Source organism: Choloepus didactylus, chromosome 10, assembly GCF_015220235.1.
Source record: "Choloepus didactylus isolate mChoDid1 chromosome 10, mChoDid1.pri, whole genome shotgun sequence".
In the NCBI taxonomy this organism is placed as follows: Eukaryota; Metazoa; Chordata; class Mammalia; order Pilosa; family Megalonychidae; genus Choloepus; species Choloepus didactylus.
The window spans coordinates 111,802,964-111,818,713 of NC_051316.1; the positions used below are offsets into that span (position 1 = coordinate 111,802,964).

Below are 15,750 nucleotides of genomic sequence, written 5' to 3' on the forward strand. Positions count from 1 at the left end.
CTATAATGTATAGGATAGCTCCCACGGTAAAGAATCATCCAGCCAAAAATGTCAATAATATTAAGGTTGAAAAGTCTCGAAGTAGTAAAGGAGAGGAGAGAAATGCATGGCAGCTGGAGGAAGGAAAATGAAGTCAAAAGAGGTTTGTTTGTTTGATTTTAGATGGAAGATGAGAAAGTCCTAGTAGAGAAGGAAAAATTGCTGAGACTGGTGAGAGTAGGGATAATTTTTCATTCTAGGAAACTAAACTGACCAGAGTACCTTTGAAAAGGTATTTACCTTATGCAAGGTTCTAAGATGAATGCTTATTGATTTCTTCAGCACCTTATTTTAAAACTTTAGGGCACTTAGGTTTTGATATCTTATTGTGTAAATGTTGACTTAAATTTAATTTTTTTTAGGAAACCACATTGAACTATTTTATTTTTATTTTGTTTTATTTATCTCTTTGCTTCCTTCCCAGGAGCCAAAGTGAATGATGTGGTCCCATGGTTGTTGGATGTGATTTTAAATAAACATATCGTTAGCCCCAATCCACATGTGAGGCAAGCAGCTTGCATCTGGCTCCTTTCCCTTGTGAGGAAGCTAAGTACTCATGAAGAAGTGAAGGTGAGCCAGGTGGGATCATCTTTGTTGGAAACCACTTAGAAAGTATTTATAATTGAAACACAGGAAGGAAAGCATAGGAAGATGAGGGCAAGTACTAAAGTGAGGGCTACTAGCTAATGGCAGATATTTTGAAATAAGTTGTACATAAAGGAATGAAGGATGGTGGCTTGTTATCTTTTGGCTGTAAAATGACTGAAACCTTCAAGGTATAAAATCAGAAGAAGTAAGGATGGGGAGGTGCAGATCAGGGGAGAGGTCAGATTGCATGCTTCAGATGACTACTTGCAAGAGATACATCTTTCAGGTAATTTGGGCCACCTTTCAAGATGTTGTCCTGCATGGGAGCCCACCCGGGTTTGTGACTGCTTTGGGTCCTGAGTCTTATAGGTCTTGTGTAACGAGATTCTTATGCTCCCAAAGACTTAGAATTTCAGGGTTATAATGCATTTTTTTCTTCTTTTAGTCTCATCTTAAAGAGATTCAGAGTGCATTTGTTTCAATTCTGTCTGAAAATGATGGTAGGTTGTTGGTATATTTGATTTCTAAACTTCGTTGAATTTATATTTTAAATTTTGAAAAATCTGGAGTAATGAACATAAAAACTATTTTTGAGCTATATGATTAAAACAAAATCAAACCTTGTTTATTAGTATTAAGGGTTAACATGTTTATGGTTATAAAAACAAAGAAAACTTTTGGTTTGGGTACAGGAAATTTTCTAATTTTTTTTCTTTTAAAACTGAAATGTGTTCTTCAGTTTTATACTTAAAAAAAAAGCAAGACCTTCTTTATTAGTACTTTTGCTTAGTAATAACTTTCCTCTACTTGTCTTCTTTGTGATTGAAGCCAAGAGAGAATGGTTGTATGTATGGTAAATATTCACATGGTAGCTTTGTTTTATAAATTATTTTAAACAGATGGTCTTGTCATTTTTAGAAAATTGGATGTGGGTTTATTGAAATCCACTGAGGCTGTTTGATCTCTCTGATGTTTGTAACTTACAGTCAATTGATATTCTGTTACTATGCACTGTATAAACTAAAATCCATGTGTTATCTTGGTTTGTGAATTGGATCTTCTATGAATATAATTTTCATTTATAGCGACTCATATGGTGCTAGTTTTTTAAGAAACAAGGCATTTTTAAGAAAATAGATAATTGATTCTGTTTTTGTGTCTTTGCTTTGATATCATTTTAGGTTAATATTAATAAAACCTTAAAAAAAACCTGACTTGATGACTAGTAGACAAGTTTTTCTTAAAGTAATACTATATTGTCTGGCTTTTTTGGTAGAACTTAGCCAAGATGTTGCCTCAAAAGGCCTTGGGTTGGTTTATGAACTGGGCAGTGAGCAGGATCAACAGGAATTGGTCTCTATACTTGTAGAAACCCTTATGACTGGCAAAAGGTATGGTGAACTTGAAAATTTCAGATTTGAACACACAGGGCAAATGTACACACATACTGAAAATATGTTCTATAAGGAGAAAAATTTAACTTTGTATTTCCCTGCTTTTCTAAATTGTTCATTGATGATTGTTATGCTGTAGATAGCAGTTTAACTATCCATTATGTATTATTTACTTGGGAAACATGCTAGTAGGTCAAGTTTGAAAATTGGGTGACCGCCAGGATAAAGCATTGGTTTAGAAAAATACCATAATTACTGTTGGCTAAATGAAAACTAAGACTTGGAGAGGTAGCTCACGTTATCATTCATGGTCATATTTGTGAAGAATATGTGGTGGTGGGGGTGATTCTTGTAATTGGTTGCGTATTTAATTGAGTGCAGTTTTATGTGGGGTGTCTTTTAAATCTATTAATTTGTTTATTCTAGACTTCAATTTATGAATTCACAGCCTGATGGAGATAAGTTGACTTTTACATCTTGCACACAGTAGACACTCATTAGAAAATTTGATTTTATCTGTATACAAATGAAATGTGTTAAGTAGTTGAATGCTGATTGTGAACTGGTATGAAAAAATTGAGGCTAATTTAAATTTTGTTTGTTTGTTTGTTTTGGTTTAGAACTAAGCATGAAGTTTCTGGAGAGACAGTGGTATTTCAAGGGGGAAGTCTTGGCAAAACACCGGATGGGTAAGTGTGCCAAATCCATTGATGAATTACTGTAAACATCTTAAAATATTTTTCTTTAGTCTGGTAAATGAGCACTCATGAAGTTGATGTCCATCCTCATAGGAAAAGTTGCGTGTTTGAGGAAGAAAATAGTTTTTGTGGAAAAAGCTTAGTGTCTTATGTTGGGTTTCATGGGAAACAGACTCTGAGATGGAGATCTGTATGTTGGGAGTTTATAAGGAGTGAAGGAAACAAGGTAGGGCTAATGACCGAAGAAGGAGCTGAACTGTGACGTGGCCAACGCTTGTGCGGATACTGACCCCTTGAGGATCTCTGGAGCTGGGTGGGATGTCATCCAGTGCAGTGAGTTGTTTGGAGGAGGTGATGCTACTTGGTATTTTGGGATCCACCAATTTAGCATTTCAAATTAATTCCTCAAGCTTTACCCCCTGTATTTTATCATGATCCTGTTGTGGGTACACCATGACAATCCATCCAAGAATCCTCAGGTAAACCTGTGCAGCTCAGTCAGCCTTGCTGCTCTTCTTCCGGTTTTCACCGACAGAACGTCCCTGGGTGAGCTGCAGCCAGTCTGTGAGTCCTGTCGTAGCCCTTCTCCTACAGCTCACTGTTTTCACCTCAAACCTTGTTTCTAATCAGTTTACTCTCCTCATAGACTCCTTCTAAGCCATTCATTAATCTTCCCCTTCCCCCTTGAAGATGTTTTTTGTAGCTTTTTTTCTGAAAGTAATTAAGTTACTTATCCTTAAAATTGGTTTTCTAACTGCAACATTTTTATTGTCATTTAGAAGATAGTGAATTTTTACCACTTGTATCATTTGAAGTATTAAGTTTTTTCCATAGATGAGTTTTTTAGTGCCTGTTTTTTCACAAAATAAACGTTACAAGATCATCAGGTATTTGAGAAAATAGTATTTACTCAGGGGAAAGTTAACAGGACTCAAAAGTAGTTTTTATTGGGATGGGGTGGTCTAGCTTAGGAAAGACTTAGAGAAAGAAAGAAATCATCTTCAGATGAGTTTCTTACAAGAGAGGTTCATGCACAGTGTAAGGAAGACTTCCCCAGTTGAGTCTCCTGAGAATGGTGAGGGCTCCACCTCCGGGAGCGAACAGGTACATTTGGTCACTCACCAGCAGCAGTAGATTGGGGCTTTCAAGCAATGTTGATAATTGAGTTGGCTGACTTTTTGTATTCTATCCTGGTTCTGTGCCCTGTGATGGCAAGATAACTTAATATTAGAAATTTAATGAAAATGTAATTTTGATAATCATGTCCTAGTAATATTGGTGATAAAATTTTTATTAGGTTGCAGATAGAGAAATACATTATTGCACTCTTGTGTTTTTATTTCCAAGCCAGGGCCTTTCTACTTACAAGGAGCTTTGTTCTCTGGCAAGTGATCTTAGTCAGCCTGATCTGGTGTATAAATTTATGAATTTAGCCAACCACCATGCAATGTGGAATTCTAGGAAGGTAAGTTGCTATTTCCAGATGGTTTTAATTTTTTTAATTTCCTCCAAAACCTAACCTGCTACATTGGCAGATGGTGGCAGTTGATAGTGTGACATACGCAGTGCCCAATTGGAAGTAGTTAGACCCCACCACACAGCTACTGTTATTGATTGGTAAAGCTGGGAAGCCCCAAAACTCAAGCTCTATTCAGGGACGGGTTTGGGAGAGAGAATTTTGTGATCCTTGTATATTTAGTGTGTTAATGTTTTTCTGTGTCAGATGTGTCTCTGTTGCTTCATCTTATTTTTTTAGGGTGCTGCTTTTGGTTTTAATGTAATTGCTACCAGAGCTGGAGAACAACTGGCTCCTTTTCTGCCTCAGCTAGTTCCTCGTCTTTATCGTTATCAGTTTGAGCCCAACCTTGGCATTCGACAGGCCATGACAAGTATTTGGAATGCATTGGTCACTGACAAATCAATGGCAAGTATTTGTGAACCCTTGTATGTTAAGAAAGTGCTGTAGCTTGTCCAAGGCCACAAAGGATTTAAACCCAACACCCATCTTCCTTTCCACTTTGTACACTTATTTGTTTAAACAGACTTTCATTCCTCCCTCTCTTCTTTCCTTCAGGGTATCATTTAAGTTTGGCAACATTTATTGAAATCTCAAACATGGAAGCAATCTAAATGTCTGTTGGGTGGATGGTTAAGGAAATGGCAGTATATTCACACAAAAGGAATACTATCTGCTGATAGGTACTATCATTGCCACAGAGAATGGGTCAGAGTTCTTACCATCAAGGAGTTCTCTTAGTTGGGGGCTGATGAGGAAACAGGCAATTGCCATTTATTGTTTCTCTCTTGGTTTTCTACCATCTGGCTGCTTCTCGTACCCTATCCCACTTTTAGATATTAGGATTTCTCAGGGTGTGCCTCTGAGTACTTTTTGTTCTCTCAACGGTCTCTTTCTAGAGGAGCTTAACATTTTGGAGTGTATAAATGTCATCTTTATTGTGATGATTCTCAGTCTTACATTTCTGGCCTAGACATGTCTTAAGCTTTGGACTTGATTATCTGTCTGCTTGACATCTTTACGTGGATGTTGTTTCAAGATATCTTAAAGTTAATATGTCCAAAACTTCACTTAACACTATCCCACTGCCATCTCTCACCCCTGGTTCCCCACTTCTCCTCGGTCCCTCACCATTTACCCAAGCAAGGAAATTGATATCATCCTTGATTTTTGTCTGTACTGCACATAGTCAATTCTAGTAGCAAATAATAGATAAAGAATAGCTTTCTTCTTTCCCTTATTCTTTCCTAATGAACAGGTCATTATCATCTGTCTCCTCTCTTTCCCTTCCTTCAATTAATTTACCCGTATAGCAGCAAATGTGATTTTTAAGCATGCAGATTGGATTGTGCCATTTTGGGTTAAAATCCTTCAGTGTCTTCGCGGTTCGCTAAGAAAATTCCACAACCCTTACCATGCCTCACCAGGCCCTGCACTGATCTGGCCCTTTCCTCTCTCTCCAGACTGAGACCAGGTTGAGTGTGTTCCTGTTCATGGTGGCGGGCCCTTCAGGTTCAGCTTTGAAGGCCCAGGGAGTTCCTTTTGCTCCAGGAGTGTATGCAGTACCCCTGGATCAGCCAAGATCTAAGAGGCCAGTTGACTTTAGAGGTCTGAGTTCAGGGCAGAGGCCTGGGCTAGAGATGGCAGAGTCATCTCTGTGTGAGTGGAAGGTGAAGCTCGACCGTCATGAGCTCTCCTATGAAGAATCAGTGGAAGTGGACATAGGAAGAAATCAGTTTGTTAAATCTTAGGTTAGTTATTTACCTCTCTTCTTGGTTTCAGAACCTCTCCTGCCTACAAGTGGAAGGGCCATTAATTCTGAGGGTCTTTGCATCAGCATATAAACTGAGTCCATTATCAGTTTGTCAATATTACCAAGTTGAAAAGTGCTGTCAAAACAAAACAGAGAGGCTTAGAAAGATTGATCTTATCTTTCATTCTAAACAATCATATACTTCTCATCTTTCATTCTGAACAATCGTATACTTATCTATGTGCTATACACCATGCAAAATACTGGGGATACAAAGATGAATGAGATGCTGTCCCAGCCTTTGAGTTCTCCATTTAATGGGGCAGACACTCACAGGAGCAGTGCATTTGTTTTCCAGTATAGTATGATGCACCTTAAGAAGGTGCTGTGGGAACACGGAGGAGAGTACCTAAGCCAGTGTTTTTTGAGACGATAACTGATTTTTTTTTTTTTTAATTGTTTAGTAATATGTATACAACACATAATTTCCCATTTTAACCACTTTCATGTATATGATACAGTGACATTAGTTACATTCACAATATTGTGCTACCATCATCACCATGCGTTACCAAACTTCACCCCCACCTAGGACGAAGGTCTGGGTGATGCCTGATTTGAATCTGGAAGCACAAGGAGGAGTTTGCCTTAGGGGGTTGAAAGGGGATTGTGGGTAGAGGGAGTCGTGTTGTCAGTGTCAAGGAATGGAGGTGAGACAGAACATGACTCCTTTGGCGCTGACTGAGTCACAGAGGGCTCTGTATCCCTGTGCGGGTGACTGGACATTATTCTGATGTGCTGAGGACGATAAGAGGATTGGGTTTGCGTTTTGGAATGATCACTCTGGCAGCTTTTACTGATTGAACTGGGGTGAGATCATGGGCTGAGTGGCCTAAAGAAACATTTAAGTTGTTAAATAATGGAAACTGTGTCAGTGTGATTGAGAGGTGAATAATTTGATTGTTATTGGATTTTGAATTCTTGGTACTATCTCTTTGCTTTCATTAGGTGGATAAGTATTTGAAGGAAATTCTTCAAGATTTGATTAAGAACCTTACCAGCAATACGTGGCGGGTTCGAGAATCCAGGTATCATTTTTGGAAACACAAGATTATTCAAATATTTGATTTTTTTTCCCTTCAGATTTTCAAGTTTTAAACTTTGTGCAAAAGGAATAAACTAAAAACTACTAAAAAGCATATTTTAAATCTTTCTTTAATTATTTAAACTCTGGTCAATGGTTTTAAAACCCAAGTTGTCTTAGTTTATCTAAGTATGAAATTAAAAAAACAAAGGATCACGTGTTAAATTGGTAGACATCAAGATATATTTATATACTCCCATGACTTTGTAGGCTAGCATTTATTTATATGTTCAATTTATATTTATTCAGTGCTTGCTATATGGTTGGCAGTATGCTAGGCCCTAGGGGCACAATGGTAAGTAAAAAAAAATGTATCGTCTCAGTGGGATTGTTTTATAGTTGTGGGAAACAGTCATTTGATGAGTATAAGTGGCATCTGTATGTGGTAAATTTGGGGCACCAGTAGAGAATAGTCATTGCTTTGTTGGGGAGGAGGGGTTGAACTAGAAATATAGGCAGAATCTGTGTTCTCTTTTGGTATGAATGTTTCATAGTCAAATACTGAGGTTTCTTGATCTTGTATTTGAAACTAAATTGTTTATGTTCAGCTGTTTAGCTTTGAATGATTTATTGAGAGGAAGACCCCTAGATGACATCATTGATAAACTTCCAGAAATTTGGGAAACGCTTTTTAGAGTACAAGATGATATCAAGGTATTACTGAAATGATCTGCATTTATTTATAGAATAGCTTAAAGTTCAGTTGATAAAATATGTTTGTTATATATTTCAAAATTCATTATCTAGACAATTTTAAGGGACTATAATTTCCTTCAAAAGTTTGTCTCATTATACCTGTGACATTGCAAGGTTGGATATCTTTAGGTCTAAATTGAGTTGACTTTAAAACAAGAAAACAAAATGACTACAGGCTGATTTACATTAAGCAGAGATCTCATAATGCTATTGAATTATGAGATTATCTTGAAATAATCTGGAATAACTGTACTTTGATTAAATTAAAAAATTGGATCAGTCATTCCCAAATAATGTGACCATTCCCTCTAAGTGTTTCCTAGGCAGGCTAAACTTAGATATGTTGATATTTTACCGTTAAAATTAGGCACTTCAGTTTTGTCTTTCTTTTTGCTTTATTCCTTAGAGATTTTTAGTCTTTGAGAATCCTCATACTTTTGCTTATCTTAACATATTAGCTTTTGTAACACATTTAGTTTCTGTATTACGTTTAATTACCAGATTTTTATAAGGTCGAAATAGTCCCTATCTAATTAAAAAAAAAATAGTATGGCATTGTAATATGTGTCTCGATGGGCAAAAAGCCTGATGAAACATTTTTTTTTTAACCTGGTATTGAAAGTAGGTTTTTTACTAACTTTGCAGTCTGAGGTAGTTAAATGCATTGTGAGGTAGATGAAAATTAAATTCTCTAACTTGTATGATGCCAAATTTTTATCATTTTTAGGAATCGGTTCGAAAAGCAGCAGAACTAGCTCTGAAAACTTTGAGCAAGGTGAAAACTCCTATCTTATATAGGGGGTGGCGCGGGGCGGGGTTCTCGTGACCATGACAATAATGGCTTATTTTTTTATCATGTAAAATGACATTTTCATGTTATATTTCACTGTTTTTACAATGAATGAGAAAGTAGGTGCTCTTACACTAGAATACTAGTATTTTTAACAATGTATACTTCATCTCAAATAGTGAGCTTCTCTGGACCTTTACCCTGAAGAACATTAAATCAAGCAAACATCTGTGTTTTCTCTTAATATTGCTTTGTTTATGTGTTAAACTATCTTTCCTGTTTTATGAAGTTAGTAAACTTTTCGAAACCAAGTTCTCCCACTTGAACATGATTTTATTGTGATGTATCAGAGACGTCTACATTCTAGTTGTGTAAAACTTGTCATAGAATGCATCATTAGTAAATAGTCCTGGTTTTAAATCTAGGTGTTTCTGATTCCGGATTTGAGTACTTGACCACTCTATTTTGCTGCCTCCTATAATTATTGATGATGATGATGATGGTGATATCTTAAGCCTTCTTCAGAGTTCTCTCTTATACATTTTGTCATTTCATCTTCATCTGTTTTGTTCCCGACCACAAATTAGAAGACCAAAACTTAGAGAGTAAAATACATTACCAAGTTTTCCATTTAGTTATTGGCAGACCTGCAATTCATTCCCAGATCTCATTCTTCTCTGTCTCCCCCGAATAGTATCATGGAAAGCAGATTCACTGATTCCTTTTCTGTAGATGTAATGGGGAGAAAGTATTTTGTCAGGTGAATGCTTTATTGGCTGAGAGCTCAGTGTCACTAATTTCTGTGCTCTTTGTGCGTGAGGTTTGTGTGAAAATGTGTGACCCTACCAAAGGCGCGGCTGGCCAGAGAACCATTGCCATCCTGCTGCCCTGCCTTCTGGATAAAGGGATGATGAGCCCTGTGACAGAAGTCCGAGCCCTCAGGTGGGTGTCACTTGGAGAAAGGAATGCATTGGATTTACTTAGGTCCTAGCCATTCAGGAGAAACTGGGTTTCTTTCAGTGTTAGATTGTTGAAAGTATGGAGGAAAAAGGGTTGAAGAAAACCCATTGAGGTGACCCAAGAGCATTTATGCGGAGTTGTGATGTGAATCACATTTTCATGGAAACATTCTCATGGAACCTTGTATTCAGCCAGTGTTGTCCCTGTCTGCCTTCAGTAAGCACATTTTCCTGTTATGCCAGAGGTCCTTGGTAACTTTCCTGTTGGTTATAACACTCAGCAATATTTCACAGATTATTTAAAATAAGCTGTTTACCAGCTGCAGCAGTGAAATACTCAAAAATTCCACTCACACGTGTAGGTGTATGTCCAATCACATGCAGATATATGGCCTTTTTGAATTTAAATCAATAGTGAAGGATTCTGGTTTGTGTATTGTTATTGCTTTTTTAACCAGAATAGTTAACTAGAAAATAACTAGAAACTTTGTTTCATTTTGTTTCACTCTCAAAACTAGATCAAATTAATAGTACCAACAGTATTTAATGGTAACTAAATCATTCACCTAATTAATACAAAGGAATAATAAAATTAGGATATCACTGATTTGTTACCCTCAGTACAATAATCTAGGTAATGATCACCAGTGGCTTCTTCATCCACTGGGTCATGGGGAACTAATGGGGGACTTTTATCTACTTTCAAGTATGTTTGAAATTTTCTGTAATTAAAAAAAATAGTGCTAAGATTAGGTTCTGTAACCATGTGAGTATATGCCTGAATGCAGTAAACTGCAGACTGTCCTCATGCCTGTACTCATAGAGCTTCTGACAAACTCTTGTGTTAGATGGACTCAGGAGTTGTGTTCTGTGTGTCCATAGCATTAACACCCTTGTGAAGATCAGCAAAAGTGCAGGAGCCATGTTGAAACCACATGCACCAAAACTTATCCCCGCTCTGCTGGAATCCTTAAGTGTTTTGGAACCCCAGGTTCTCAATTATTTGAGCCTGCGGGCCACAGACCAAGAAAAGGTGAGTTGACGGCACAAGCCTGTTTGTAAGTATCCTGAAGGAAGAGCCCTGTATGGTTCTGAGGTCCATCTGAACAGTCCTTCCAGTGTCCCAGTGTCCTCAGACAAACCCTGTGACTCAAATGAGTTGTCTTCCAACAACCGCACTCCAGTGACTACATGCTTAGAACAGCAGTGGTCTTTTGTGGGGGTGGGGGTTCAACACTATTTTTAAAAACAGATTAAAAACTGACACCTCCTGCAAAAAGTGCCTTAATGTTCAACATAGGTTTTTGTATATATTTACATATATGTATATATTTTTGGTAGATGGGTCTACATTTTAAAAGTCCTTCCTAGGGAGCATCTCTTTCCCCATTAAGTAAAGAGGATTTGCACCTGGACTTTGGCATCGTCCAGAATTGTTCCACTTCTCAGATGATATACTCTAGTTTCCTGTAGTCTCTGATCATCTTTTTTTAAAATTTTTAATCGCAGCTGAAATATATTTACTGTACAGAGTTAAAACAATACAGAAGAGTGGAAAGTAATTCCCTGCAGGGGTCCCCTCTCCTTTACCGCCACATTATTATTTCCCTAGGTAATTTAACAACTGTCAACAATTTTCTGTGTCCCTTTTCAAATCCTTTTGTAGTTAGAAGCTACAAAAACAAACATACACCCTTATTTTAAATTAGATTCAGACTATGAGTGTTTTTCTGCAACTTGCTTTTTAAAAATTGTTTCATGTCAGTATATAGGTGAATTTTGTTCGTTTAATGCATGCATAGTATTCTGCAGTGAGGTGATGCACAATTTATTTTACCATTTTATTATTATAAACAGTCTATGTACATCTTTTATATATTTATATCTGCGTTTATTTGAGTTTTTGTTGGAGAGGTTTTGCAACATCAAAGGTTAGTTCTCCACACTTGTGCCAACATTGAGTAGCCATCTGATAATCAGGAATCTCATTGTTCCGATTTGCGCTTTCCTGTCACTTAGTGTCCACTGTCTTTTCATGTTGTTTTAACCATTTGTATTCCTTCCTATTCCATGCCTATTTTTCTAGTTGGCTGGTTCATCTTTTTATATTTGTTTGTTTATCAGGACTACTAAACCACTGTCATAGATATTGTGTTTTCTTGTGCTTTACCATTTGATTTCAAACTCGCTTAAACTGTTCTAATAGTTTACTGTCTTTTCCTTTGCCTTCTACTATTGGCTATTTCTTCCTGCTTCTCATTCTTTCCTCTTCCAGCAGTCAAATTGCCCTTTCCTAAGTTCCATAACATTGACTAGGTTGAGCATTAGGAAACATAAATTCTAATGTAAGCTCTGCAGTCCCAGGCAAGTCACTCCTGTGTGCCTTTCATTTTTCATTTATTGTATCGGGGAGATTATTAACCTCTCTCATAGGTAATTGTACGAGTAAAATTCTGTTGTGGCTATGAAAGCCCTTAAATAGGTTAAAGCATTAAATGTATAAAATTGTTTTTCTTAGATACAGTTGAAAAAAGAACACACCTTTGATGGAAATTTATGTAGTCTGTTTCTTTTTTTTTAGTAGAAAGAGACCCTGAGGGCCAGGGAGCCTGTATGATTTGTTCAGAGCTATACTGCATTATATTGTAACCGCAGTTAATTGCTAACTCTTATCTAAATTTCTTACCTGCAGTAAGATGCTGCTTCTCCAGGTAAATTGTTGAATATAGGTCAAAAAAATTAAGTTTATACTTACGCTTGACTTTGTTATAGCTACATACTGTTAAAAATTAGTTCTTTTGTTTGGAAATAAAGTGCTTCCGCGGAGTTGTGTGTGGGTGGTCGGTGGGCAGTGGGGTTATTCCTAAGTCAGTGACTATCCTGAGTGACTGGAATTTGTCTTCTTCAGGCTGCAATGGATAGTGCGCGACTCAGCGCTGCCAAATCCTCTCCCATGATGGAAACAATCAACATGGTGAGTGTCTTAATGTAGCGGGGAAGTTTGAGTTTACGTACCTTAAAATGTAATTCTCCAAAGTCTACGGGCTGTGTTAAATGAAATACAGATTTAAAGGATGAGTCAAGGCAGCTATTTAGTTTCCAATTTTTTCTTACTCCATATTACGAAATGGAATAAATAATTTTCCAAATACTAAAATACACTAGTCCAGGTTTGTGTTATAAGGGAGAACAACATATTAACCGATCTCCCTATAAACCTGTCTGTATATGTTTTAATTCACCAGTAGAAAAAACTTCATGTTTTGCCTTTGCTTGACAGTTGCCTGTGGCTAGAACTAGGAAGGTGTAAATTGGGTCTGGAGATACTCAGTGAAGTAGGCAGCAAAGCAGGTAGGTGAAAAGACTCGAGCAGTGTTAATATGGCGTTTCAGTCACAGAAAGAAATTGGCAGTAAAGAGTTTAGTTGGCACTGAGGTTCTGATTTCTGAAGTCCCTGGAGACTTGCTGTAGCAGTTGTTCCGGTCGACTGCTGTGCACACCCTGCCAGTGGTTGCTGAGAGTATGTGAGCTCCTGGAAATTCTTTTGATGAGCACATCACACAGGGACAAGAGAAGTTGGTACCTTTGAGTTCCTACAGGATGAATATTACCAAATTTGGTCTAAGAATGTTATATCTTAGTTGGATTATTGGGGGAAAAAGAGCTTAGAGAAATATGAACAGTTAGAGAACACCATATAGATATGTTCATTAGTAATAGAATATGTCATTACATTTTCAAAAATATATTACAGAAAATTATTAGTGAATTAGGTAGACTTATTAAGGACAGTTTGGAGGGAAGACCTGGTGAAGTAGGTCAGTTTTAACCTCTGCCTTAAAGCATCTGGTAGACATGGAATGCTAAAGAGGAAGTGGGCCCAGAGAGGTTCTTTGTTCTTGAGTAATCATTGTTTATTTTCCCTTTTAGTAAGCTGATGTTTTTCATTAATTTTGTTTTGTTTTGCTTTTGTTTTTAGTATGTTGAGCCAGGTGAGTTTTCTTTTCGTGTGTAGTACAGTGGTGCTTTTGACATTGAAATCAGAGCAAGATCAAACCAGCGATTTTTCAGCCTCATGTCAATCCAGTGGGCAGTGTTTAATTCAAGCTGTGGTCCTGGCTGAATTATTTGGGAAGATTTAGCTTTGTATTTATTTTTTCCCAACAGTGCCTGCAGTATCTTGATGTGTCGGTGCTGGGGGAGCTAGTTCCTAGATTATGTGAACTGATCAGAAGTGGTGTTGGTCTTGGAACTAAGGTAAGTGTATTTTACACTAGACAATGTGTGCATCTTTAGTTTGGGCCATGAAAACATATAACAGCCATCATGTTTGAAATTCCTACTTTTCTTTATAAACAAATTGTATTTTACATTAACCATTTTGTTTCTGTGGTTGCACTAATAATTTTAAACATGTAACTCATTCAGGAAATAAAACATGTAACTTATTATTTTTCTTCTTCAGTGGAATTGTTTCTGTTTCCTGGTTGCTCTGTATGTGCCCTCTGGGTCCTGGTGCCTTTCAGTTCATGGAGATGCCCATCTATTACAAGGGCAGGGCTCTTCTAGGTGGCAATTAGTGTTTTTTACAGAGAAGTCAGCAAGTGTTTGGGTAGAAAAATGTCTTCCTCTCAAAGCTCTTTCAGTGATCAGAGATTTTGCCCATGTCTTTTTAAAGATAAACAGATAATTCATATTCTTTTTTACTTAAAATTAACATTTGCTTGCATTTTAAAAATTAGCCTTTATAGATCAGAAGAAAATTTCAGTATGGTAATTGCACCTAATTTTACCACAGAGAGATGTGTGTCCTTCCACTTTGTTTTCTGTGCTTGTGCCTTCTCCAGTGTGCTCTTTAATGGCCTTATGATACTCTATTGTATGGATGTAGCAAATTTGACATCAGTGAACACCTAGTTTGTTTCTGGGTTTTTTGATGCTAAACAAAGTATCTCTGGAGCTATCAGAAGGTTTTTCCTTTGGTTAAAGGCTTAGAAATGGAAATGGTAGAATAAAGATGGACAAGATGACGTGTGTTGCCTTCCCGAAAGCTTGCACCAATTTTTTTCTTATTTGCAGGATATGAAATACCCATCTTCCTGCTGGAGGTCTTGGGGGAAAACATCTTTGTGTTACTCATTTAAAATAAGACTTTTCCTGTTTCTAGGTTGAATCCCATAGGGGCTTATTAGGCATCATGTATTTCTTATCTCTAAATCTTTAACACCTAAAACAAGGGATTTGATAGAGCATTGTGACCATCAAATTTAGACCTTTGCCTTTGTAACCCTATAGGGAGGCTGTGCCAGTGTCATTGTGTCATTAACTACTCAGTGTCCCCAGGACCTAACACCTTACTCAGGTGAGTTTGTCTAAAGAAGTGTGGTGATGTTTTTGCATGGTCATGTCTAGTATGACAAGATTTTAAAAGGAAAAACAATTTTCATTCAGACAACGCTGGTGATGCTGTATGTTTTCCCTCTCTCCCCCGCTTTTATCTCTCTGTTCCTAAGAGGTGCAGGGGTCATCAGGTTTAGCTAGTTTTCACTGTTGTGTTTCATTATTTCTCAGTGGTTTAAGGAGGTTAAAGTGTCTTCTATCCTGTAGGATCCATTGACTGTATATAGCTAATTTTATAAGAGTGTTTTTCTCTTCTTAGATCAGCTCTGGGATGGTGCTAATGAACTTTATGTACCTAGCTCTGATTTTGTTCCTTTCCCCACAATATTCTAGACACAGATTAATTTTTAATTTTGTATCAGGTGAAAGAAAGCAGAGGGACAGTACAAGTATAATACTCAAGGGACTTAAACTATGGAGTAAATCAGATTTTTACGGTGTAGTAATCAGATATTACATTTGTTTTGGGCCTGGGAACAGAGTATTTGGTCAGCTAAGTATCAGATTTTTTTTTTTTTTTATTCTCATAGGTAAACTTCTGAGCGCTTTGCTTAGTGGCCTGACGGATCGTAACAGTGTCATTCAGAAATCCTGTGCATTTGCCACAGGCCATTTAGTTCGGGTGAGTTGAATTTCTTACTTAGTTAAGTAAAACTCTTTGATAATGATAAAGAAGTGGCTAGAATTGTTTCTCTTCTAGACCTCACGGGATAGCAGCACAGAAAAACTCCTGCAGAAACTCAATGGCTGGTATATGGAGAAAGAAGGTACCT

The 15,750-nt window shown here is 37.2% G+C and overlaps 1 protein-coding gene across 5 annotated transcripts in view; it reads left to right on the top strand.

Moving 5' to 3' along the window:
* The window catches only part of ECPAS (Ecm29 proteasome adaptor and scaffold), a 121,113-nt gene that overhangs the window by 93,193 nt on the left and 12,170 nt on the right, over positions 1–15,750 (top strand). For all 5 annotated transcript variants that reach the window (XR_005210594.1, XM_037796830.1, XM_037796828.1 and 2 more), the window contains exons 25-40: positions 464–609; positions 1,073–1,127; positions 1,904–2,018; positions 2,642–2,710; positions 4,067–4,184; positions 4,476–4,643; positions 6,997–7,076; positions 7,681–7,786; positions 8,556–8,603; positions 9,439–9,560; positions 10,460–10,610; positions 12,486–12,551; positions 13,745–13,834; positions 14,873–14,939; positions 15,508–15,599; positions 15,678–15,744. Coding sequence is in view for 4 of the 5 variants with exons in the window: in XM_037796830.1 (XP_037652758.1) it covers positions 464–609; positions 1,073–1,127; positions 1,904–2,018; positions 2,642–2,710; positions 4,067–4,184; positions 4,476–4,643; positions 6,997–7,076; positions 7,681–7,786; positions 8,556–8,603; positions 9,439–9,560; positions 10,460–10,610; positions 12,486–12,551; positions 13,745–13,834; positions 14,873–14,939; positions 15,508–15,599; positions 15,678–15,744 (1,560 nt within the window). In the remaining variant the exon portion in view is untranslated. The remainder of the gene's footprint in view (positions 1–463; positions 610–1,072; positions 1,128–1,903; positions 2,019–2,641; positions 2,711–4,066; positions 4,185–4,475; positions 4,644–6,996; positions 7,077–7,680; positions 7,787–8,555; positions 8,604–9,438; positions 9,561–10,459; positions 10,611–12,485; positions 12,552–13,744; positions 13,835–14,872; positions 14,940–15,507; positions 15,600–15,677; positions 15,745–15,750) is intronic.